This window comes from Falco biarmicus, chromosome 2, assembly GCF_023638135.1.
Source record: "Falco biarmicus isolate bFalBia1 chromosome 2, bFalBia1.pri, whole genome shotgun sequence".
NCBI lineage: Eukaryota > Metazoa > Chordata > Aves > Falconiformes > Falconidae > Falco > Falco biarmicus.
This window is the reverse complement of record NC_079289.1, coordinates 119,184,258-119,208,426: the sequence shown is the minus strand read 5'-3', so window position 1 is coordinate 119,208,426 and position 24,169 is coordinate 119,184,258. Positions and strand designations below refer to the sequence as shown.

The following is a 24,169-nucleotide window of genomic DNA, read 5'->3' as shown; positions in this document are numbered from 1 at the left end:
TTTTTTTTCAGTGCAAAATGTGTTGGACTGTGGATTGTGTCGATGATCTACAGCTGCTTGCCAGCTTGGAGAATGTTAGGGGGATGTTGTTAGGGGGATGATGTTTGTTGCATCAGTGGCTCTTAGCGAGCTGTAAATGATGGCTGTTGTGAGCTGCAGGTTTGCTCACAGTTGCCACTTGCTTGGTGGTATGTTTCAAACATGATCCCTTCAAAAGGAGACAGGATTTGAAGCACTAGCAGGAGCATTCATTGCTTCCACGCTAAGCACACAGGTAAGCGGAATCCCGATGTTGGGAGCAACCAGTTGCTTTATGGTTATTTGTGTCTCCATGGTGATTCTGTTTCCACAGGGATGGTGTTTGTCTGGGTCCTGGGGAGCTCTTCAGCCCCTGTCCCCAGGCTGGGGCAGGCACCTCTGTGCTGCAGCGCTTCCAGAATGTAACATCCTCGCCAGGGATAATCTCTTTGCTAGAGATTAGGTGATTTCAAAATCTTGAAATGCTTCTTCTGTCTAGTTAACATTGCTTTTGGCGGCAGTTGCCATTCATCCAGGAGTCCTGATGGGAATAAGGTGGGGCAGTTTTACTCCTGTCAAGCCAAAGGTAATGGTCTGTGGGGCTCTGGGGGCACCAGGAGAGACCACAGGTACTGTGGGTCGGTGTAGTCAGCTGAAGTGGTCCTGCTGAGGCTGTGACCTGTGACTTAAAACAGGTAACAAGATCCCAGAGCGTGGTGATTAGCTGTGGTATCTAATATTATCTCACCGTTCAGGAGGATGCCTGCTTCCCCGTTTTCCTCCAATTCAAGCTGATATTTAGATTTTTAATACCGCCTTAGATTAAGCCTCAGTGAATGCAGTTGTGCCATTTCATGCAGAAATTGGGGAGAGCAGGGCACACGCTGAGCTCCAGACGGCCCTTGTTCGCTTTTGCCTCTGGGCAGCAGCTCTGTTGGGTTAGGCTGAGCTGGGTAACTGGTATCTGGCCAGCACCCGATTCCGTGTCTGAGCTCTTTAACAGCGTGTTCAGTTGTGAACAAATGGGTTGGGCGATGCCACTGATCTGCAAACCTACATCTGGGACATCAGCTGTGGTAGGATGGCTTTCTGTTACCATGGTGGCCGCCAACCTACTGCGCTCACCTGCCAGCTGCTGCTGTGTCCCCCATTGTATCGTCAGAGATGCATGAAGAGCTGGTCAGTGTGTGGTGGGACACACGTGGAGACTTTTGTGTGGTCACAGTGGTCTCCGGAATGGGGGTGTTGTAGTGCGAACAGCAGTCTGGGGCTCTGGTGGGACAGACCGTGCAGCAGACTGCTGGGTGAGGATGTGTTTCAGTGGAAGGTTTTGATAACTGGGTGTCTGCAGCTTCCACTGGGAATACTCTTGTCCCAATGGTCAGGTAAAGTAGGTAGACTCCACAAATCTCATTTCATTGCATTTTCTCCCTTCAAATCTCCTGTCACTAGGCTTTCATAAGCAAAAAATGTGCTTGACCTGGCTTTTGCTGTGGGTTAAAGTGCACGTGTATGGTCAGCTACACAGCTCAGCTACTCCGACTGCAGTGACTTGGTCCTGTTTCTAAGCTTATAAATCCATTCAACCTAAATCAAAGTAGCGAACTCTCAAAATGATTTGTCTTGTGAGGCTTCAGCTTTGTGTCTTCTTTCATCAGAAATCAGTTTGGGTTTTGTGACACACTGACAGTCACATATGTCATGGATTTAAATTCCAGAGTTCAGAACAGCTTTATTCCTCTGGCATCCTTTGAGCTTTGTGGTGTTGAGGAACCAGGCTGTGCTAACTGAGAATGAACAGTTTAGACTGAAATAAGAATAGGAAGCCTCAGAGTTGGTTTTAATTTACTAATGTGAGTTCCTGTGTAAATAAGGGCTTATTGTTACACGTGCAATGTAACTTCCATAGCCTAAAAAAGTAGGAAATTTTAGAAGTTGGTTTGTTGATTTGCATTTCCGTAATGGGCTGTGAAAAGTTATGTGACACAGGTAATCTGGAGAAAGCAAAATGTCAAATACTGGACGCTCGCTCATGGATGTAACGGGCATCTAATTTGATGTAGAGCTTGCATACAGTGCATCTTGTCACTGAGCTCTGGCAGGCTGCAGCACAAATGGTCTTCTGAGAGGCATCTTGCTAGGCATTAATGCCATAAAGCAGTCCATAATTCAGAAGGGTCTCTTTTTCTTTCTCTCAGAGGGTAAAAATTCCCTTTACTAGTTCTTGTAAGTATGTGTGTACAGTAAATTAGACGTTTGATGAAGGCACAAAATCCAAAAGTTGTATATGCTAAACTGTTTCAGTTTAGACATTATTTCACTATATGTATAATAGAACTGAATAAAAAGTATGATTTCTGGCAAATTACTTATTGTTTACTTTCTCCAGTGAGACTATTTTAAAACACTCCCTGCATTTCTGTATGCTTTTATTGTGCAAAGCAATAAAAAATGCTTTAGAACTTTATCAGGTAGGAGTCAAAAAAACCAGCAGAAGTCAGTTTTTCTTCACTAAATACCCATTCAAGGTGATAACAATGCATACAGGATGCTCGGTTATAATGTAGAGTCTGCAAAATATGAAATTACAAACCTGAATGTATTTATCTTATGCTATCTTACTTCTACCTTATTTATCTTTGGCTTTGGGGACTCTATGGCAAAGAGATGCTCCAGAATAACATCACAGAGCGGTTCAACTGTCAGTTTTTCACTTTTTTTGGATCTTTCTCCTTCAATAAGATTTCATTTTCGTAGCCTGGTATAGGTATTGTGTGTCACTATCTGAATTGTAAAAGCTGCTTTTCCATGTAACAAGGAAGGCACAATCTCAACTTGTCAGAGGATGAGTAAGAAAACTCTTTGAATGCAAGAGCGTCATTAGTGCAGGAGTGGTCTGACTGTATTCCCATCTCTCGTGCATGCTGATCTAAATTGGGTTTGATTCTAAGCTTGGTGTAACCTTAGATATTTGTATGGGGTTTCTCTGATAACACAATGGAGACTTCGGGGCTTCCTTAGCAAAACAAGATGGGGAGGGGAAAAAAACCCCACAACACACCAAACCTAGGATTTTTATTTGTTTTGATCCCTATCTCTTCTCCAGAGAGATGTCTTTGCAGGGTTGGGTGTTTTGTCTGTGGTGGTTATGGCAGATGCAGCTTGTTTATAATTTTGTGTGTGAGGATACTGTTCTCTTTTAATGAAATGTCAAGGAAAAAAATTAATTAAATGCACAGTCTCTTTAGTAAGAGAAGTCTTCTCGGGCATTACACTGCTTTCTAAAGATGTTTTTGAAGCGGAACTGAGTAAATTCTAGTCTGCAGTTCTCAGTGAGACAAAAACCTAACGTCATCTTGGGACTTCAGGAGACATCCTCTAGTTTTGCCTGGAGTCGTCCTGAGTACTAGCGGATATTTTCTGTACTTGGAGTGCTGTTACTTGCATAACAATAACTGATGGCAGCCTTTATTACAAAAAAGATGATCCCCAAGGTGTGCTGTCTAATATATTGGCTGCACCATCCCCTATTTCCACACACACACTCTTTTAAGAACCTTAGAGAAAACATCTAAATAATAACAGCTGGAAGGTGATGGTCTTTAGGGCCTTTTTGTTTGTTTACTCACTACACAGCCCCTTCTCTCCTAATAATTTTAGGCTGTTTTGTAGTCAGTTTGGCACTGTTACTGGTGCGAGCCGTGCAGAGGGGAAGGTGCACAGAAGTTCTAACTTGGAGCTCCTGGAGAGGAGGCTGGCAGTGGACCGGGAGCGGGCTTTGTGGAGCTGATGGGGCTGTGTACAGCCCGGAGCTTGGCACTGCTTTGAGGCAGCTGGGGCTGTTCCAAGTGAGATCTCTGCTGTAATGTAGGTGACGTAGGAAGAGCATTGAATTATGTAGTGAGGCGGCGAATCTGCAGTGTAAAAAAAAAAAAAAAAAAAAAAAAAAAAAAAAACCAAAAAAAAAAAAAACGGGAAAAAAACCCAAAAAAACAAAACACCACACACCAAAAAAAACCCCACCAAAACCCACAATGCCTCAAGGCTAATCCTGTAGCAGGAGGCACTTGCCAGCTCTGCCACATCAGTTGTCATCCTTGGATACTGGGGGACGCCCGTGCTCACCTTCCTGCTGCCCCTCGTGTGCAGTGGGGAGGGCCCAAGCTGCCCGGCAGCTGCCCTGGTGGCTCTAACACCCTGTGTCACCCTGTGTAGCTGCAGGCAGGGATGTGTCTGGGTGGCCAAAGCCTGCCACGAGGTGGTGTGGTCAAGGGGATGCTGTGAGGTGGTGCTACTGCATTGACCTGGGTGTTTTTTAAAGAAATTGGTGCTCACAAGGACAGAGCAGGCGTCAGGAAGGCTCAGCAGTTCTGTTTGGGTGCGGGGTGGTGTGTTGATTATTCCTTTCCTTGTCAGCACTGCACGGTCGGTGCCCTGTCCTAAGCTTCTGCTCCAGGGGCTGGGCAGACGTTCTGGACAAGGCACATGTGTGGTGGTGGTGGGGCTTGATGGGCAAATGGTTTTCCTGCTGCAACAAATGACTTCCCTGCAGGAAGGTGAAAAGGTGGAGCGTGGCTCCTACTGTTCAGCTCTGTAGTTTAAAACTATCTGCTTTGGTTCATGATGCAAACAGAAGAGGGAGTGCGACTGGCTTTGGCAAAAAGCTAAAGGCAGATTTACCCTGTTTGAGTAAACCAAAATAACAGCAAATAGGAACTATACAACAGTCAGTGACTTCGGTGTATCATTTACAACTACTTTAACGTGATCGGTTCTTTAATTGATGGCTCACTGTGCAGGAAATCAGTATTACAAGGGCAAACCTTGATGTTGTTGCTGTGCCACTCAACCGAGAAAATGAGAAATTCTCCACTGGAAGAGGTCCCATCCTTAATGCCAGAGGAAGGGGCTTCATCAGCAATTATGCTCTTCACAGAAATAGTTTTGTGTTAATAGTTTCATTTCAGTAAACTATATTTGGACTTTATCTGTGGGCACAGCTGCAGTTTCTCCTTGGCTGGTGGCAGAGTAGCTAAATGTAAGACCTTGAGTTTATGGCCTAACATGTATTCATAGTTAAACGTAGATGTATATTGTCTAACTGTGTATCTGTATTTCCATCTAGGAATATCTGCATAGGCATAATAATACAGTTTATAAAGTTCATAAAAACTTTGCAGGCATTCACGAGTACTGAATCTTACATGTGTTAATCCCCAAAGATCTCCAACAGTGATCAGAAGAACTAGGGGAAAAACACCCCAGTATTTCCATCTTTTCTCTTTCTCTGTGGTCGTAAAGATATGAAGATAAAATCCATAATGCCTACCTGTAATCTTAACTATCTAATCTTGTTTGAGGTGTGGGTTACTTGTGAAGTGGCTTTTTTATGTTGGTTGGAAGTTTATTGTTTTGTTTTTATCTGCTGGAGAACTACATAAGCAGTTTTACCACCCAGATGGAGCCAGACTGTTGGGATTTTTTACATGAAGCCACTTCTTCTTTGACTCTTGGTGAAGAAATGGGACTTTTAAATAGGTGGTAATGTAAACAGAATGAGAACCCAAAGTTTAAATAATCTGTCTTACTAAGAGGACTTCTTCTTTCAGTTTTTATGGGCCTCTGGTGCTTTCATGGTGGTGCTCCAGAAAACCTTGCAGAAGGAGATAAAACGAAAAAGCACAGGCTGAGATCCAATATTTGTGGCAACATAATTTTTGACTGCAGCGCATCCAGTTTACCATTTCGCTCCAGCTTTTTGAGGTGTATAAGGCTTCGTTAAAAAATATTTTCTAAATTTATTTTTTTAATCTCTATTAAAAAAGAACTGAACACAACGAAACCCCAAATGAAACAGCAGTTATTTTCCACACTTTGTATTCATAATGAACACAAATTGCTGAATCCCAGGCCATGGGACTTGGCAGCAGAGGGAACCTGTGTGTTATGTGTTAGTGCTCTCTTTCCATACTTTGGTGTTAGTTAGCAGTGCCTGTGTCAAATGTTTTCCTACAGGTTTTTCTTCCTTTTTTCTTTAAATCAGCATTCTGATTGGTTGCGTTGTTACTGGAAGATGCTGTTGCTGCCATGGGTGGACTTGAGGTGTCCTTCTTTTCAAGAAAACATTCAGTGTGTAAATATTTTGCTGAGTACTTCGTCTTTACGTTTTGGGAATCTGTCTGTGCAGTCTGTCTATATGGGTTTCTTCTTCAGTGGTAGTAGGCTTGTGCAGTGAAAGTGTGAATTAAAGATAATTGACTTTGGAAGTGGCGGACTTTTTCCTCTGAGCTGAGTTTGCCCTTGCACTGAGAATATTTACAATGATGAGAACTCATTTGCTCTTCCTAAGCTTTAGCCAAATGTTTGACTTGTCATAATTTAACTGATACAAGGCAAATTGAGGTATTTAATGCCAGTGTCAGAAAGAGTTACCAAGAGCCAGTTTTCACAAATCCAGTTCTAGTCTTTACAACTGGGATGACTCATTTAATCTGAAGCAATGAAAACAGAAAAGCAGGAAAGATGTTGAAGCACAGTGGTGTCAGTTCATCTTCCACTCTTCACATTCAGAGGAAGTCTTTCCAGTCAGGATGGAATTTTTAAGCTGTCTGTAGTGTAACTTCATGAAGGTGTGGTGTGTCTCCAAGGGCAGGAGTTCAGGACTCTGTTGGTGGGGAAAACGTCCTTAGAGTTTAGTGAGCTAAAGGAGTTCCACTATTGAGTTCGTATAGTAGCATGAAGCAGGTGGTAGGATTGCTCAGATAACACGGCACATCCACGGTTAAGTCCGCTTCATTCCCTTACCATAGTGTCACAATTTAAATCGGTGGAGGAACTCAGGTCATAAATAATGAACACAGCATAGGCGGTAGGAAGTGCTCTCTACAGGAGCACTAGGAGCAGTAAGGTGCGTAATGAGTATTTCCCTGTCCACAGGAGCCAGCCATTAGTTATACTGGAAAATGTTCTGGACAAATCATCAGTTTCCCCAGGCTTTTGAAAACGTTGGATACACATGGGGATAATTTTTGGAGAGTGCTGAGAGCCTGAATGAGTTGTGGCTTGTTGGCTGGTATTGTAAGAGCTTTTTATTTTAACTGATTCTTTTAAGATCTTGATTTATTAAATGGTAAAAAGTGTCCAGCTTTGTGAGTTGCATTCCATTGTGAGTGGGCATCGGAAGATAAAGACAAAGGACTACTCAGTGTTTCAAAAGCAGAGGTTTCCGAGTTGCTGCTTAGTGAATGGTATGTGTTTGCGCTCACATACGCATGGCATCTATCCATTCTGCGAGCTCTTCGTTAAGAGCCCAGCATTTAATAAGCAAGGATCCACAGTGAGGTTTGAGAGGTTTTTTGCGTTCGAGTGCCCCTCCACTTAAAATCTTGTAAAGCCTAAAAGAAAGCCCTTCTCTTGCCTCCTGAGGATGTTTTAGTGCAAACCTGAGCTATTCACAGAAGGAACTGTCTCAGTTGGTTTTAACTGTCTCATTCTTCAGTAGGCTGGTTTTGGTCCCTGGCAATGAGATCCTTCATGTCCCCACTTAAGGCTTCTGAAAGACCTGTGTATCACGGAGATTGCTGCCAAATTAATGCATCCCATAGCAATCCTAGAGTATTTAAAAGATCTCCCACCTATTTTTTCTCAAACTCTAAACTGCAGAAAACATGGGAAGTTCTTTTTGAAACTTGAACTGGAAAGTCTGCTCCAAGCTTACTGATGTCCTTGGGCATCTTCACTGCTTCCAGTAAGCTTTTGATCAGCAGATCATGTGGGGTTGTCTGCCCAGTTGCTTGCCAGCTCACCAGGGACCTGGACTGTCAGGGAGGACTTGTTTGTGTTTAGACCTTTGAGCACAGAGCAACAGATTTCTGAACCAGCCTGTCCACAGCAGATCACTGAAGATGTTAAACATCTGGATTTTGGAAGGAATTAGTTGAATTTTCTGCCAGGTTGCTCTTGTCTTATTCTTACATTGCATACATCACCTGGGCAGGAAGCTAACTTGTTTGCTCTCTCACTGGCTGAGGTTTTTTAGGGCTTTCCTCAGAATCCCAGTAACTTCATGCTCTTCCCCCTATGAAAAACAAGCTTTTTAAAAAATGAAAGTGCTAAGGAAGGCTTGGACTAAATGGGATTCACATTTCCAAACACAATGAAAATACCATGCTGTGTTTAGGTCTCACGGATTTATTTGGTTTGGTTTTATTGAGTGGGGGAGAGGTGTTTGCAGACTTGGGTCTGTAATGTTGGGTAGCTTGCTGAAAAAATACAGGAAGCGTTGAGCCACGCAGGCTGTGCTACCTGTTCCCCAGCTACTGGTATTTCCAGCTCTTCTGCATTTAACATTGCTGGCAAATACGGTTGTAATCTCAGGTTACTGCAGGTCGACTGAAACAGTGTCATCATTCTCATGGGTCATGCAAGAGGAAGAAATCAGGCCCTGAGGTGTTTAATTGTGCTCTAAGGCACAAAGAAACATCTGGGAGACAGCAGGCTGGCTGACCTCCGCTCAGTCCCTGGGAGGACCGTGGCACTAGTCCTCGAGGGAGCCGTTTGGAGGCACATGAAGGACAAGCAGGTGACTGGGAACAGCCAAGCATGGATTCACCAGGGGCAGATTGTGCCTGATGGATGTGATGAAGTGATGGAGACACAGTGTGGTGGGCAGAGGGAGAGCAGAGGGGGCCTTGCTTTACTTCGGTGTGGTACCAAGGGTTTTGACACTTCCATTAGCATCCCTGGAGCCAGACTGGATACAGACGGGATGGATGGTTGGAAGGATTACACAGTATGAAAAACTGGCTGAACAAGTGCATTCAGCATTGAACTGGCAGTGTTACTGGTGGTATTCCATGCAGGCTGATACTGGTGCCAGTGTTGTTTAATAATTTCATTGATATAAATGATGGGATGGAGTGCACCCTCAGCAAGTCAAGGTGACATCAAATTGGTGGAAGTAGTGGATGTGCAGGAGGGCAGAGCTGCTCTTCAAAGTATCTCCAGAAAGTTGGAGAGGGCTAACAGGAACCCTGTGAAGTTCAAAAAGAAAGGCAGAAAACAGCTTTGCGGGGAAGACCTGGGGATCCTAATTCAGTATCAGTGAATTGAATAGGACTCGGCAGCATGACCTTGCAGCCACAGAAGCAAACTGAAGGCTGGGCTGTGTGAGCAAGAACATAGCCAGCAGGCTGAGAAGAAGGGGTTTGCCTACTCTGCATTTCTGAGACAGTGGACCCCCATACAGGAGAGACCAAAGAACTGAAGGGAGCACAGTTAACTACTGAGGTTGGGTCTGGAGCACATGACATACCAGGAAAGGCTGCAAGAGCTGGTTGTGTTTTGGCTGAGAAAGGCTCCAAATGACTCCAGCTCTCTGTAGGACAATTGGGAAGAAGATGGAGGTAGACTCTTCTTAGTGGTGCACAGTGAAAGGACAGGCAAGAGGCAGGAGTCACAAGTTGCAGCAGGGGAAATTCTGGTTGAGCATGAGGAAAAATACCTTCCCTTGTGAAGGTGTTGGAGCAGGTGCCCAAAGAGGTGGTGGGTTCTCCATCCCTCGGCAGGCTTCTGAGTAGCGTGACCCAGCTTTGAAGTTTAGCCCTGCCTTGAGCAGGACTAGAATCCTCCTGGTGCTATGAATGTAGTCTTTAATATTTTCTTTTTCTTGAAATAATAGTTTGTTAGTGCATGAAAATTAATTACATTGTCTAGTTTTAAGGGGAACAATGCAAACATATTTGCCATAAATCCTTCACATGCAGCTTGTGTAAAATTCCTGGCTCTCAGTCTTTTGAAGTGGACACTGCTGAATCATGTGATTGTTTTTCCATGAATTAAAAATGAGCCAAGTCTCTTTCTCCTTAAAAGAGACTGTTATATTCAGCAGAGCTCGAGGTGGTGATGCATTTTTGCAACATTAGTGAGCATGCATATGGCTCAAGAATGGGAGCATTGTCTACAGCCCTGCTTACTTTCGATGGTTTAGTTTGAAGCTTGTTTGAGAGAGAGATTTTTAAAGAAAAACTGAGCACTCTGTCTTACGGCATAAAGCTACCTTCCCAGCAAAGAACAGGTTTTCTTGGTAGCTTGTTTTCTTCCAGGAGTTTGAAGTCATTCATGGCCAACATCCATTGGGCCCCAGGAGAATGTGCCTGTAACGCTGCAGTGAAACGCCGGATGTTACATAGGGGTGCGTTCAGTTACACGCTTCTGAGATTTGTCAATATTGTTTACCATTATACAGGATTTTCTAATTCATACTGGTATCCATGTAGCTTTCAATTAAAGCAGTTTTTAAAATTATTGTATGAAAGACAGTAATTTTTTTTTCCTTCTTAATTGTCTTAAGCTCTGTGGGTTTGACCTTTAGACCTTTTCCATCAAATAAAGTCGCTTAAGACTGCATGCAGAATTTTAGTTTACGTTTCAGCTGCGTCTACATTTCATGCATGAAAAAAGCCATAGACTTAGGCTTGGTGTTGGGTGGCATCCTGCGTCCTGGGGGAGGTGCTTTGTTCGCTTGGCTCCCATCGGTTTGGTGCATGGGCTCTGAGTGGGTGTACACCTGGGAGAACACACAAAATGCGCTTATCCTGAAAAGGGCTAGTAGCCATCCAGGGCAAAGCATCCCTGCCTTCCAAATTGAGTGCACGTACCATATAATGGATTAATTGAATAGCAAAGTGCAATAGTTTAGGCAATGAGATATGGAACTATGGGACTTAAAATTATTTTGATGGGTGTTAAAAGGAGAGTTTAATCTGCTGAGTAGCTGAGGCTGCTTTTTGAGACTAGACATGCAGTAAGCTAATACTCTTCCTTTTCAGGGGTTTTTAAGTAGTGTTGTTTATTCCTTTTTTTTTTTTTAAATCTCTGTGTTGCAAAATTTGATTGCTCTTTCTGGCATTGTCTATGACCCATTCTTGTATTCAGGGGCAGCTTTGTGTTTGCCTGCATCTCCAGATCTTTGCATTGCTTTTTATCTAATCGCTTGGAGGTATCCTGTAAATTTTCCAGGACCTGTATATGGATTGTTATGCTGAGGTTGTTGGATAAGCCCCAAATCAGGTAGACACGTTCCATGGTGCATTTAAGGGCTTGTACGTGTTATGAATGGGAGGCAGCACTGGAGTCTGAAATAGGATGCTTGCAGGTTTGTCCATGCAGTGTTTTGTCGGCACAAGCAACCTGGGTTGCCCAGCGCACTCCTCCCTGCAGTGTGGTGCTGGGGTGATGCACCGGGCATGCTCGGGCTCTGGTGTGCGCTTGGAGTCTGAGTTCTGCGGCTCCGGGGAGCCCACCGGGAGGTGGGTCTGAAGCGTCCCTTGCTGGGGACGCTTAACGTCTCAGTAATTACCCAGGTAACAAGTGCACAAAAAGATTGCTGAATGTGAAAGTTTTCATTTTAATTTCTCAGCTTACATCTTCTGGAAGGGAGAGATGGCAGAAGGGAGCAGGGGCTGGCATCTGAGCTACAGACTGTCTTCCCAGTTTGACCACAAATTTGTTCCTGAGCTTTTTTCAAGAGACTTCATCTCTCAGATTCTTGCCTAACTGGAAAAACTGGGATGATATCAATGTTCCCACCTTTTTATTAAAGTGATTAAAATCTAGATTCAAGACAGAATGAATAAAGGCTAAGCATTTTTAAATATTTCTTTTCCCCTAGTGAATCTGATTCTGCCACAGAAAGGTAGCTAACAAGTCTTGCAGTAGAAATATAATAGAAGAGGATGTTTAGTAACAGTATGTTTTTAACTTCAGCTCTGTCTCAGACTCTTACTTTATAGAGATAGATAGCAATATACATACAATTTAATATCTGTAACTGTATCAAACTGTGTTACAGAAGCAGATCATCTTCCTTTTAGGCTCTCAGAGGTCCGTTATAAAGAAGCCCGGATATTTTTGTTGGTTGCTCAGCTATCTGATGCTGACTTCCATATTTTTGTCTGGAGATTTCCAGATGGATATACAAGCACACGTGCGTGTCTTTGCATGTGCACTGAATTCAGGATTTGATGTGCTTAGCATGATTCGTACAGGTTGTCTGCATGGCATGCACAACAGGTTTGGTGCCTTCTGGGGCACACTGTATTGCATGTGCGCATTTAGTAGTTTTTCGGGGTACCTCATCAGCCCAACTCCTTACACATGGAGAATAATGGGATATTTGAGGTGGGAGGCAGAAGACCTGAAGTGATTGTTCCCGTTACGAGACTAATCGGTTAAGTCACCAAACTTGGCTGAGTATCAAATGTTTGGGTCTGTGTGAGATCACAGGTTGAGCTGAGTGTAAACCAGAAACCTCTTGATGCGGCACGGTGAATTTTTGGCTTTATCTGATGGGAGGGATGCTTAGAACATGCTTTATTCTGCAGGATTTTCTCATATGATCAGTTGAGGCCCTGATTGCTTATCGACTTAAACATGTTCAGAATTTTCTAGTGATAAGTAGTCATTAAGTTGTACTGAAAAAGCTCTAAATGATGAACTGACATTTGTGCCTTTTTTTGTTTCCATGGGTACGATGGAATATAAGAAAAAATAAGATATATTTTTGCCCCTTTTTCTTCCAGTTCCTTAGTCCTGAAATCTGCACTCTCCTGTCCCAAATTCAGTCCATCAGAATGCTTAAACTTAGGCTTAATTTAAGCATCTACTTACCACGAGAGGACCAAGAGTCACATAATAAAATACCAGTAAGTGGTAGAAATAACACTCTTAAAATTTTAAAAGTGGGAAAAACTTATTTATTTTCAAATACCAAATTGAAATAAAAAGGAGAGTAACCACTAGATGGCACTTTAAAATTGTGTATTGAGGTAGTACATCTGCTCTCAATCTCATTACAAATTTTGATAGACTTAAAAAGGATTTTATATGGATCTGCCTAGTTCCGAGAGATGGTGGTGTTTCCAAAATTCTAAGTTCCTTTAGCTGAGTCTCCTTCTTCTGTGATCAAATAAAACCACTGCACTAAGGAGTCTGGTCTGCATTAAAAGCTCATTCCTGATGCTTAAAATGCTGCCTTTAGAAAGAAGAGAAATGTATGAATAACTGATAAATGTATGTGAATTAGTTTGTTCTCCACTTACTTGTCATAGAATCGTTTAGGCTAGAAAAGACCCCTAAGGTCATCGAGTCCCACCGTGAACCCAGCAGTGCCAAGCCCACCCCTGGGCCCTGCCCCTGCGCGCCACGGCTGCCCGGCTGCTGGAGACCTGCAGGGACGGTGACAGCCACGGCCCTGCGCAGCCTGTGCCAGCTTTTTTTGGGGAAGAGTTTTTCCTAATTTCCGATCTAAACCTCCCCTGGTGCCACGAGGCAGTTTCCTCTTTTCCCTATCACTTGTTACTTGGGAGAAGAGATCTGTATCCATTTTTTTAACAAAATTTTGCTCTGCCCTGGTACTCTGTTTACCTTCTTGGGTTATGCCTAATTTGAGATGCAACGTATTTTGACAAAGTGTTGCTACTTTAATATTTCTTTTAGAATTATTTGAGGTCAGTAGCTTGGAAATTAACCCAGAATCTTGTAGAGGGGGGTCAGACAGGGAACAGACTGCAAGGATTTACTTTTCACAAATTTTTTGCTTTACCCACATTATCTCTTGGTAGGGGGAGAGGATGGAAGGAGGCGCTGACAATTTGATTCTTCAGAAAATAAGGTAGTAGTAGGAATTTATTATCAAGTCAGTCTTATGGTATTTGTCAGTGATCATTGCACATCCCTGTTTTATTTAGAATTTTCATGTAGCTTCTTTATTGTTGTTTCTGAGGTACACAAGAGTTACGTTGCCATGATTTATGAGCTAATAATTTTGAAGATGAGCAAAGCTGAGTAAATACTGTCTGTAGCCATTAATTTGATTATTCTTCCATAGGAGCCGTGGGTAGTAGCTTTTTCGAGGGGTTGTTTGGACAACTGTGCTAGCCTATTGTACTTGAGTTGAAGAGAGCAAGAGTAGACACACTATAATACCAGGTTGTGCAAGGATATTTTATGGCCTATTAAATATGGATTAAGGAACTAATTCTTTCATTTGCTCATACAGCTGTATATGGTTCCCCTGACACTGGTGGTAATTATGACTGAATTTTATTATGAAAGCTTCGTTACGCACATGGTAAACCTTAGAATGGCTTACAGTGGCGGTGGACACAGCTGCATTGTCCCAGTTTTCTAGAAGACACTAGGACACAATCAACAAGAGGTGAAAAGGAGAGTTGGAACAATTTTCCCATTCAGCTGCGCTCGCCCTGCCACGTCTGCTGCAGGAACGTCGCCTCTTGTGTGCCGTGCTGCGCCAAGGCACTTGGCTGTGGTTTTGCCATGGCTGGACCCTACTGCAATTTGTGTGCCTCCTAATCAAAGATAAAAATGAAGCTTTGGGAGTGGCAAGTCAAAAAGATTGATTTTTTTATTATTATTATTTTTATTTTTTCCATTCAGAGGGTTTTGCCCTTTGAAGGCTGTAAGCAGAACTCCAGGCCATCTCTCTTTTTGATAGACAATTTCAATTTGACTTTGGGTTCTGAGAGCTGAGGGGTGGTCTCTTATTATTTTTATTACTTATTTTTATTTTTTTTATTCTTGCTATTGTTGGTTTGTTGTTACTATTATTACAAATTATTGGCATTTGGATTATCCAAACTCTCTCCGACCATCCTACTTGCATTCAGTACGTTTTGAGTACACTTCTAAAATACTTTTTTTAGTTACATATTTCAAATTTCATGTACCACTTAGTTTTTGTAATCAGATTAAACCTTTTGATGCTTAGCATGTAGGGGTGATGCCTTGGGTGGTGCGTTCAGCAGTGCCACTGCCGCCGCAGGGGTCCAGGGCGCTGGGGGACCCCCCGATATGCACGGCCCTGGTGCCCAGTGCCGCTGCTGGTGAGGGAGTGTGTCCCAGGGCTTGGCCACCCTTTTCCTTCCCGTCAGCATGGGCTGCCCGCTTGGGCTCTGCATTACGGATGTGGAAAATAGAATATTTGCTGATGTATTTTATGTATTCAGAGCCTGTTATTTTGTCTTTGTCAAGCTAAATGATGCTAGTTTTCACAAAGCTTTATTTTTTTTTTGTCCTTTTGCTGCTTCTTTCTTTTCTTTGCCCTTGTTTCACTTTTTTTTTTTTCTTTTTCCTACCCCCATCTTTCCATCTCTTTTTACTGATTGGTTTGGGGTTTTTTTAGTGTATTTTCTAGACTAAAACTCCCAAGTTGTAGTTTGACAAGCAGTTTGCCTTACTGACACCAAGCACTTGCTGGCAGCCTAGCTGTGATACACTCACACCCTGGTTTTCCAGCATCGTAGCTGATGCAGCTTCCACGTTTGGGTTACATCCTGAATTTCAGGCTGAGTTTTAGCTGAAATATTCTGTTGGCTGAGTAAGGTCCAGTTAGCTGTGTTTGTTCTCTGGCAGGGGCGTAAGGAAAACCCAACAGTCAAGACCTACGCTGAGTTTTGTCTTTCCAATTTCCTTACCCGTTTACTCCTGCACTGTGCAGGATCCAGTTCTACGTGTGTCTTTCAAGGGCAGGATTTGCCTGTCTTTCACTTATTTTAATGAAGAGATTCTTAAAGGCTGCAGAACTCCCTACAAAGTAAAATATGTAATATTTTATTATATTTCTTCATGTTGCAAAGAGGGGGGAAAAGAGAACTAGAAAGAAAAACAAATGAGAAATTCAATCATCATTAAAAGACTTTGCAGTAGATTACATATCTCCTCATAACATTTCAAGCTTTATTTCTTGTATTATGCTTAAGTCTCACGGACAGGTTTTAAAACACAGTTGCCTGAAATGGTGACACAAGTGCATCTGGGCAGCGTATTTCTTGCACCGAATAGGCAAGGTTTTTTTATGTATTGAATGCAGGAGGTTTGCTTGTTCAGCGTGAGGTTTTCTTATGCCAACACATGCGCTTGCTGTCTGTGTGTTTCCCATTTTAAAAGCAGATTTGGAAAGAGCTAGCAGTTGAAATGTGCTTACAAACATTCTTGCTGGAGAATTAACTAGGACGGTATTAACCAAAACTAAGACGTGCATAAAAAAAGGCAAGTGAACACCAGCAACAGATTCCACCCCCCACCCCCCCTCCTTTTTTTAATTGAAGCATCCTGATACCATGCTAATGGTGAGTACAGTTGTTCACTATCAAGTGCTTTTCATGCTAGACAAAACCTGGTTATTTCTTAGCATTAAAAAAACCCCAAAGAACATCTTATTTCTTGTGGATGTGTGAATGAGCAGGGAAAGAGTAGAGCTGAAGTTTAAAATCTATTGACTTTTACTATATGTTGCTTTTATTCCTCTTTGGTAGGCATGAAAAGTTCACTTAAAAAAAAAATGCAAAAAAGTGATGTTGACATTTGATGATCTTAGTGTTTAATTTTATGTATTAAGGAACAAAGCAAGCAACTCAGATCTGAGTTTTAAGAGAGTAAGGAATAGTTTAAAATTATTTATGGAGATAGAAAAGTGTGTCATGAAAAATTCAGTAAGACTTGTTGTTGTGTTGCTAAGAGCTCCATGTGGTGACAGTCTGTCCCAAACCTCTGCTCGCAAACAGGACTCCATTGAGTCTCAGCATGTCCCCCATTAAACCATCACATCTCCGAAAATTAGAAAGCTCATTAATGGCTTTCTGCTGTGAAGCAATAAAGAATATATTCACTGACTGGTCAGTAATTAGTGCCAAGTAGTTCTTGCCCTTCATTATAGAAATGCTCGGTTACTCCAGAGCTAAAAGAAATTTATTTTTTCAAAAACTTTCTGTATTTGTGTAGGTGTATTTAACTGCCAGAAATATCCTTTTGCTTTTATTTGAAAATTCAAATACATCTTCAGCCCACTAGATCTGGAAGAATATGAACTCGTTTCTCAGTCCCTTGCTTCTTTGTGGAAACCGCTGAGGTTACTGAATTGGTGGCCCCCAAAACACCAAGCCGTTAGTGTCATAGTTCGGTCCCCTTTTCTCTTTTTGTTATTTGTTGTTATAAAATAGTAGAGGATTTCCGTTGTGTAAAACCGAGCAGAAAGTGTAGAAAACCCACTTGCACCTTTGCTCCTTGGTACCAGTAATCCCCATGGAGTCAGCTGAGGGTCCAGCTGGACTCCAGCGAATGTGGTTTGAAGGTGACAGGACAGCAGAAGTTCATTTCCACTGTCCTCATGGAAGCAGGACGAGCGTTGTTGAAGTTCAGCCGTTCTTCCACGGAGAAACTTCCAGCAGGGACTGCACCATAGTCACAGTTCGCACCTCTGGGGTTCTGCCTTTGCAGGTATTGGATTTCTTTCCAGCCTGTATCACAGCACGTGCCTTACAGCGCTCGGTTACTTTTGCAGACCTTTATAAGGATTTTGGTGTTTGTGGACGTAGTTTGGGGAACTCCCAGTGAGTGCAGCTTGTTGAGCACAAGCCCTAGCAGCATTCTCACTGACAGATCAGCCGTGGGGTGAGAGAAGTCGGTCATCTGTCTGTATTGGGTTTTGTAAATAACAGAGGAAGACAGGAGGAACCCAAAACTTAACATTAATGAAGCTAATCAAACACTTGTTGTTAATGAACACTTTAAAAAGTGAAGACCTGCGCACAGTTGTGTAATGGAAATAGCTTTTTACAGTATATGTTTCTAAACAATCATTCTTCTCCCCTGCTTCCCTGCATCATCTAGCTCTTTTCTTGAGGAATCTTTCCCCCCTCCCCCCCCCCCCCCCCCCCCCCCCCCGAAGCCTATTTGGTATACAGATTTATAAGACATCCAAGAAAACTGTAATTCTTTGATTAATGTTTCCAGGACCAGAAAGGAAATAATACAATCAGGGCACAAAAGAAAAAGAAAAAAATATTGTTCAAATTTTTACTGGTGTAATAGCTCTGTAACGTTTGATCTGTGTCTGCACGGAAGGCAGGTGTAGAACATCGCCCTGAGGGTGTCTCTTGCTGTCAGTGGATCATGAATGTCAGCCCTGACAGGTATCCTCTGGTGATGCTACAGAGCATATGTGGCTCATTTTAAGCAAAACTGTCCATGCTTTTGTCTCGTCTTCTTGGAATATTCCTACTTTCTCCCTAGTGTCTTGTCACTTTTTTGTCATCCTTAAGCTGAGAAATATCTTGTAAAATCTTGTTAGCTGGTTATAATTGTTTTTCCTCTTACTAGCCTCTAATAGCCATTACATATGCCTTAGAAGACGCATGATATTTTTAGAAAGTGTAGAAGAAATTACTTTTGTATGTGATATGGTTTATAAACTCCAGTTATTGCAAATTTTGCACTTTGCGTGCTGTGTATCTTCCATACTTTTAAGCCCTAAATCCTGCAAAGGCTGCCCATGGCTTGTTCTGTGACTTGCTATGGAACTATTTCATTGCCAAGAGTAAACGCATGCTTCGCTTCTTGTAGGGTCCAAGGCCAGCTCTCTTTTCAAAAGCTGGCTGGTAGGGATGCTTGCCAGCACTCAGGGATCCCTGAGAGGGAGAGAAGGAGCTCATGTTTTTGCTTGCTTCTGGCTGCCAGCTTCCCCTCTCCCATACAAAGCAAGCAGCTAACATGCCATTGATGATGTGTCAAGGGGGAAAAAAAATCAGATAAATAAACAGAATCTGAAGAGTCCACTGAACAGATTCCATTGATGTTTTGCCATTCAACAAGTGGATGATGCCAGTAAAACATCCACTGTCATTTAGTCATACATACATTAACTTGGCCGTGGAGTGTCTTAAGTAGTTACGCTATGTCTTGCCAAAATCTTCCATACAAAAAAAATGAATGAAAGTGCCCATGTTGTTTTGCTGAGTTTCGCATTTGACTCTTGTTTGGGTTTTTATGGCACAGCTTCTCTCATAATTATATAATTGTATGTGAATATATCAGCAATTAGGGCAAAAATGTCCATGACGTGTGGTGTAGTAACGTGGAAGATGAAGCAATCCCAAGGAAAAAAAGTTCATTGCACTCTGTCAACATCCATTTTTTAAGAGGAAAAGTCTCATGTGATGTAATAGAGAATTAGAACATTTTTCATTATGCCAATCCTGCATATGATGGAGAGAGGCATCAGCAAAAAGTGAATACCAAAAAAGTCTCTGAAATGTGGGTCAAAACTTACAAGAACTTGGATAAGGAAAAATGGGGAGAAAGGCTTTGGAAACACAGATGTATTGAAAAATAGGGGCTGAAGTAGTTTATCTGTCCACGCTATGAATGGCCCCCTATTTTATAGGAGAGAAGAAAGGGCGCAGAGGATAGAGTATGTAGCTCAACACACTGAAGGGGTGGGGGGCTTCCAAGCCATACTGTAAAAACAAAGTTTGAAGTCAGCCTGTGGCCTCAGTTCTCCTGTCAGCGGGGTTACGTCAGGAGGGGTTTTGTCATTGACCCTGGCAGAGATTCACTGCGAAGTGGAAGCAAAGCAAAGAGCGGCTGCCTGTCTTTCTGTAGCGAGTGCGCCTGTGTAACAGCCAGGGTCTTGCTCTGGGCCTTGGGTCTCCTGAGCTTGTCCAGCTGGTGGGCTAACAGCCCATCTTGCTAAAAAGCCTCTTTATGGTGGCACTGCTGCTTTGGGGTGACAGCTAGGGTGAAACGGTTCATGATTTAAGAAAGCAGCCTAAAGAACATCACTTGAATTCCTAGAGCTGAATATATGTTTCTATTTCAGCACTAATGTGCAGTGACCTTTGGTTAATTTGTATTTCAGGAGTAACTGGGTGTTCAATATCTAGCCTTCATGCATGGAAAACAAAATATTATTTGGGAGCTGGGTGGTACTAAAGAAATACAATGTCCTGAGAGCCCCTTAGGGATTTGCAGGGTGACCGGTGCCCAGGGTCTGTGTTGCCATGCCAAGCTCGGCGTAGAGCATAGGCAGGGCCTCGGGGGCGATGGAGAGCACATCTAAAATACACCACAGGATCGCTTCAGTCCTCTGAAGTTTTCTTCTGCTCATCTTTCCAAAGGCAGCAGGCAGAGAGGTGCCAGCTAAAGGCAATGCTGTTGAAATAGCCCTGAGACTTCAGCTGAGCCTTGTAAGGGAGGATCGTGGAGCACTCCTCAAATGTTAATTTAATTTCACACTAACGCGGTAGAAGGCTATCAGTAATACTCAGCTTACTTAGGAGTGCCTGTAGGCAGAACCCATAGGATTAGCTCACCAAGATAAGTCAGTGGTAAGGGCTGGAGCAGCGGACTCCCTGTTGTAGTGTATTTATCCTGCTGAGACGTAATCCGCGCACTTATTGATCACAGTAATAAGCAGATCTCTATCATTTAACACATTCCGAGACTTAATGGACCTCTGCTACCCACACGAGCTGAAGTTCCTGCTCAAACGGTAACTCTGCTGCTTTGTTGATTTGTGTCCAAAACCACCCCAAACAAAAGCAAATGGTGGTTCAGCACTTTAGGAAGAGAGGGAGGGAGTGTGGTGCGGTGTGGTATGAGGTGGAGGTCATGGTGGGATAGAAATGATTTCAAACTTGCTTTTCACAATACTGGATTGCACCTTGATTTTCCATACTTCAATGCTCTTTTAAAGCCAAAGCTGTTTCTGTATGTTTGGATCCACTTTGCAAGTCAGGGACAAAGATCTAGGTGAAAGGGTGCCTGATTCTGTGCCGCATAGTATCTCTGAAAAGGCAGGAGCTGGTTACAGAAAATGAACCGGAGGAGCGGGTGCCGTAGAATCAAAGTTTATATGTGCTCAAGGTAGAGGTGGTGTGATGGGGACAAAGCATGCAGCTTAATGGCAAGCTGCCGTGAATTTACAGGGCATCCTTCACCAGTGGGGGCCTGCTGGTGAGCAGGGGGGAACTAACAGAATCTAATAGACATCCAGGAAAATACCATTTTTAAATGGAGGTTAAATTTTCTGAACCTGCTTCCTTCAGGGTTGTCTCCTCCAGCCAGCAGTATCTGAAGGTCCTTCAGTTTTCTGTGCTGTTGGAGCTGGCGGGGGAAGCGGCTGCGTATGCATATTTCTGGTGCAAACAAGGGCACGTTGCCAAAATGCCAGTGAGTTAACCAGCAAGAAACACACCCAGAAGAGATCAGCCAAAAGCAGGCTGAGCGGTCGCTGAATGCAGGGCATACGGAGGAGTGTGGCCAGGGCAGTCCAGGCTGTAGCTGCTGTGTGGATGGTTCTGGTGAGGGATTCAGCTTTCCCTGCTGCCGCTGCAGGATGAAATACTAGCGCACGCATCTTCCAGAAAGCAGCATCCAAAAACGTGACATGGCCTTGCAGTTACAAGGCTTGACCTCTTCTCATGCCCTTCTCCTGAGAGTCAGCAACAGAGCTGCCTCTGGCTTTGCTGGTGGGACCAGGACTTAGCCCAGCTTCTTTATCAAGCTGGCAAGAAGCCCCTGTGAGACTTCATCGTTTTTTGTCGGCTTTATAAAGATCTAGCTGGCTAACTGCTCTCCAGGTTCAGTTTGTTTTGATGGTTGCATCACTTTCTTGGAAAGCCAGCCATACTCCTGTAAGGATTATCCTTGACGTTACACAGTGTGAAGAGAGACCAGACTGTGCTGGCAGCACTTGCTTGCTCTAGGCTTTGGTACTTGGATGTGATGTGCTGGGTTTATTTATTAATGTATTCATTTACCCCTTACTTAAGTAGCAGATCTCTTAAGCCATCCCTTAAATGGGTAGTTAGCATGTGTTAAGCATGTATTTTTACTGAGAGGTAGTTCTGTAGTATTTCTTAAATAAGGATACACACAAGGCAGGTGTGCAAGTAAATATGATTTACCTTCTGCACGCACTTGGTTCAGCGTATGGTTTTTGTTTGCTGTGTGGGGGCTGTGGTTGATGAGTACTTTGGAAGTGTCAGGGTAACTACTTTCTGTTTGTTTGCTTCAAATCTGTGTATTAAAACTCACTTCTCTTAGGCAGGGAGTCAGATTTCCCTATTGCACCTTTTAGTGGCATTGGGAAATCCTAGCTCATCGTGTCATGGGGTTCTGCATCAACATCGCTATATATAAGCGCATGATTAACAGATGAGTAGCTGGCGATACGTTCCACCGCTAAAAAGAGGGATATCCTGACACTTTTAGTGGCAAAATATGGAAAACTACGGTAGACACAGGTGCGGGAGAGCTGTGGAGTCTCTCACTCACTTGACTAGTGGTGTGTGAGGGCTTTTCTGCTATCCTTACGATCGGAGCACATTTGAGAGTTGGGCTGTCAGGTGTCCTTGCTTCGTGCTCTTAAATTGTATGTTGCTAGTTAATCTGGGCATTAGGTGGAAATGTTAAGATTGGAAAAGATACATCCATGCTGTTGTTGATAATTGGAATAAATCTTTATTATCTTGCCAAAAACTTCTGAGTGTCTTGCACTAGTGCCTCATGTACTTGTCAGTGGTTTAAGTATCTATATGCTGGTCATTTATACCTAAGGGTTTGTTGTGAACTTACGACTATTTTTGCATGACAGGTCACCGTAATGAAAGGCAGTAGTAGGAATAAGGATCATTCGACAGAAGGAGAAGGAACTGGGAAGCGACCAAAAAGAAAGTGTCTTCAGTGGCATCCCCTGCTTGCCAAGAAACTCCTTGACTTCTCTGAAGAGGAGGAAGAGGAAGAAGAAGAGGAAGATTTTGATAAGGTAGACTTCATTGCGTGTTTTGGCTGTAGAAGGCTGATGGTGTGGTCAGATTCTCCCTAGCTGTGTTTTTAGTGTGCTTGCTTCTTGATGTTCTCTTTTTGTGAACAAACCTAGTCAATAAAAAGAAGTGATGTTGTGCCCATATAGGCTATAAAGGCAAGCAGCAAATAACAAATAAAAAGTCAGTTGTCAATCATGCTTTTAAAATCTTGGACAAAACTCTCTATTTTAGAGTTAGACTGTAAGAGTTTTAATGGGGTAGTTTTAATAACATGTTGCGCATCGCACTCTTGATTACTCAAGGTGGGTTTTTCACATGTTTTTTTAGTTGTCTACTTTAGATATGAAGTTAGCCTGTGCTTGACATCTGCTTTTAATGACTCTGAGGACATACCAAGCTTATAAGTGGGGTTTTTTTCCCCTAAGATTAAAAAAATACAGAGATTAAAAGGGAGAAACAAGGGAAAAGCTGTCAATTTTTACTGTCTTTGCATGTAAAATTTAACTTTTGTTCCAGAATATTGAGAGCATGGGTAGAATAATCTGTCTCTGGTTCAATGCTTGGTATTTCGGTGTTGCACAAAGACGCTGGCCTTACCCTTTTATCATAAGGACCCCACAATGTGGCGCCTCACACATGTACAGTTAGACTCATCCTCTGTTACAGGAAAAGGGAATGGGTTGCAGAGGCATGATGTTTCCAGTGTGTGGATATCATATCTGCATCTCCTTGATGCATTCCTCAGGCGGGAAGGGGGAGGTCAGTGCTGACGAGACAGCCTTGAGGCACATGCTGTTAAGGAAGGGTGTCCTTGACAAGGATAAGGAGCAGCGAGTTGGAGCCTGATGCTCTTAACAGTGCTTTCTGTTGGCCTTACAGGTCACTTTCTCCGTGTGGTATAAGAGAGCAGCGTTGCAGTTGGGTAGCAGATGCTTTTCTGTCTCATACAGCAGTTCCTTTTGTTCAGTTGGAACTAGTCTTCTGTGGTGTGCCCTTGTAGGAGAGATGCACTGGCCTGTAAGTGGAGAGAGCAGATTTTGGCAGTGTATTCTGTTGAGATTTGCCCTCTGTCTCCAGCTGGGCAGCTGGGCAGTGGCTGCAGTGCAACACAGCTTGCAGGCTGAGTAATGAAGGGCAGGAGGGGGGGGAACAGCTGTTAACTGTGCACTCTCCTGCCAGTGCACTCTGTAGCTGCAGTCACACGATTGAGGTCCAAGGTAACTCTGCTCACCTCATCCCCCGGAGATGACTTCTGGGTTGGAGGAAGGGGCTAGGAAGGATCTCCTCCCTCCAGCACCTTTAGGACTGTTACTAGAGAGTGGTCCCCAGAAATCTGCTCCACTTGCAAGTCGGAGTTTAAGTCTTGTGGAGAGTGCAAAGGAACCTTGGGCTGTCAGGTGGGATCTGGTGTAGAACTCCAGGTCTTCTGGGTGGAACAGATGGTCTTTGGAGGCAGCTGGGTGTATCCCTCTGCGTCTCCTTCGTTCGCATCCAGCATACACAGGTGCTCAGTCTCTGTGAGAAGC

General features: G+C 43.2%; 1 protein-coding gene across 22 annotated transcripts in view; it reads left to right on the top strand.

The window, feature by feature from the left end:
- BBX (BBX high mobility group box domain containing) overlaps nucleotides 1-24,169 on the top strand; it is a 141,283-nt gene that overhangs the window by 57,510 nt on the left and 59,604 nt on the right. For all 22 annotated transcript variants that reach the window (XM_056327139.1, XM_056327132.1, XM_056327140.1 and 19 more), the window contains one exon: nucleotides 22,472-22,642. In XM_056327139.1, the coding sequence (XP_056183114.1) occupies nucleotides 22,481-22,642 (162 nt within the window). In that variant the 5' untranslated portion in view covers nucleotides 22,472-22,480. The remainder of the gene's footprint in view (nucleotides 1-22,471; nucleotides 22,643-24,169) is intronic.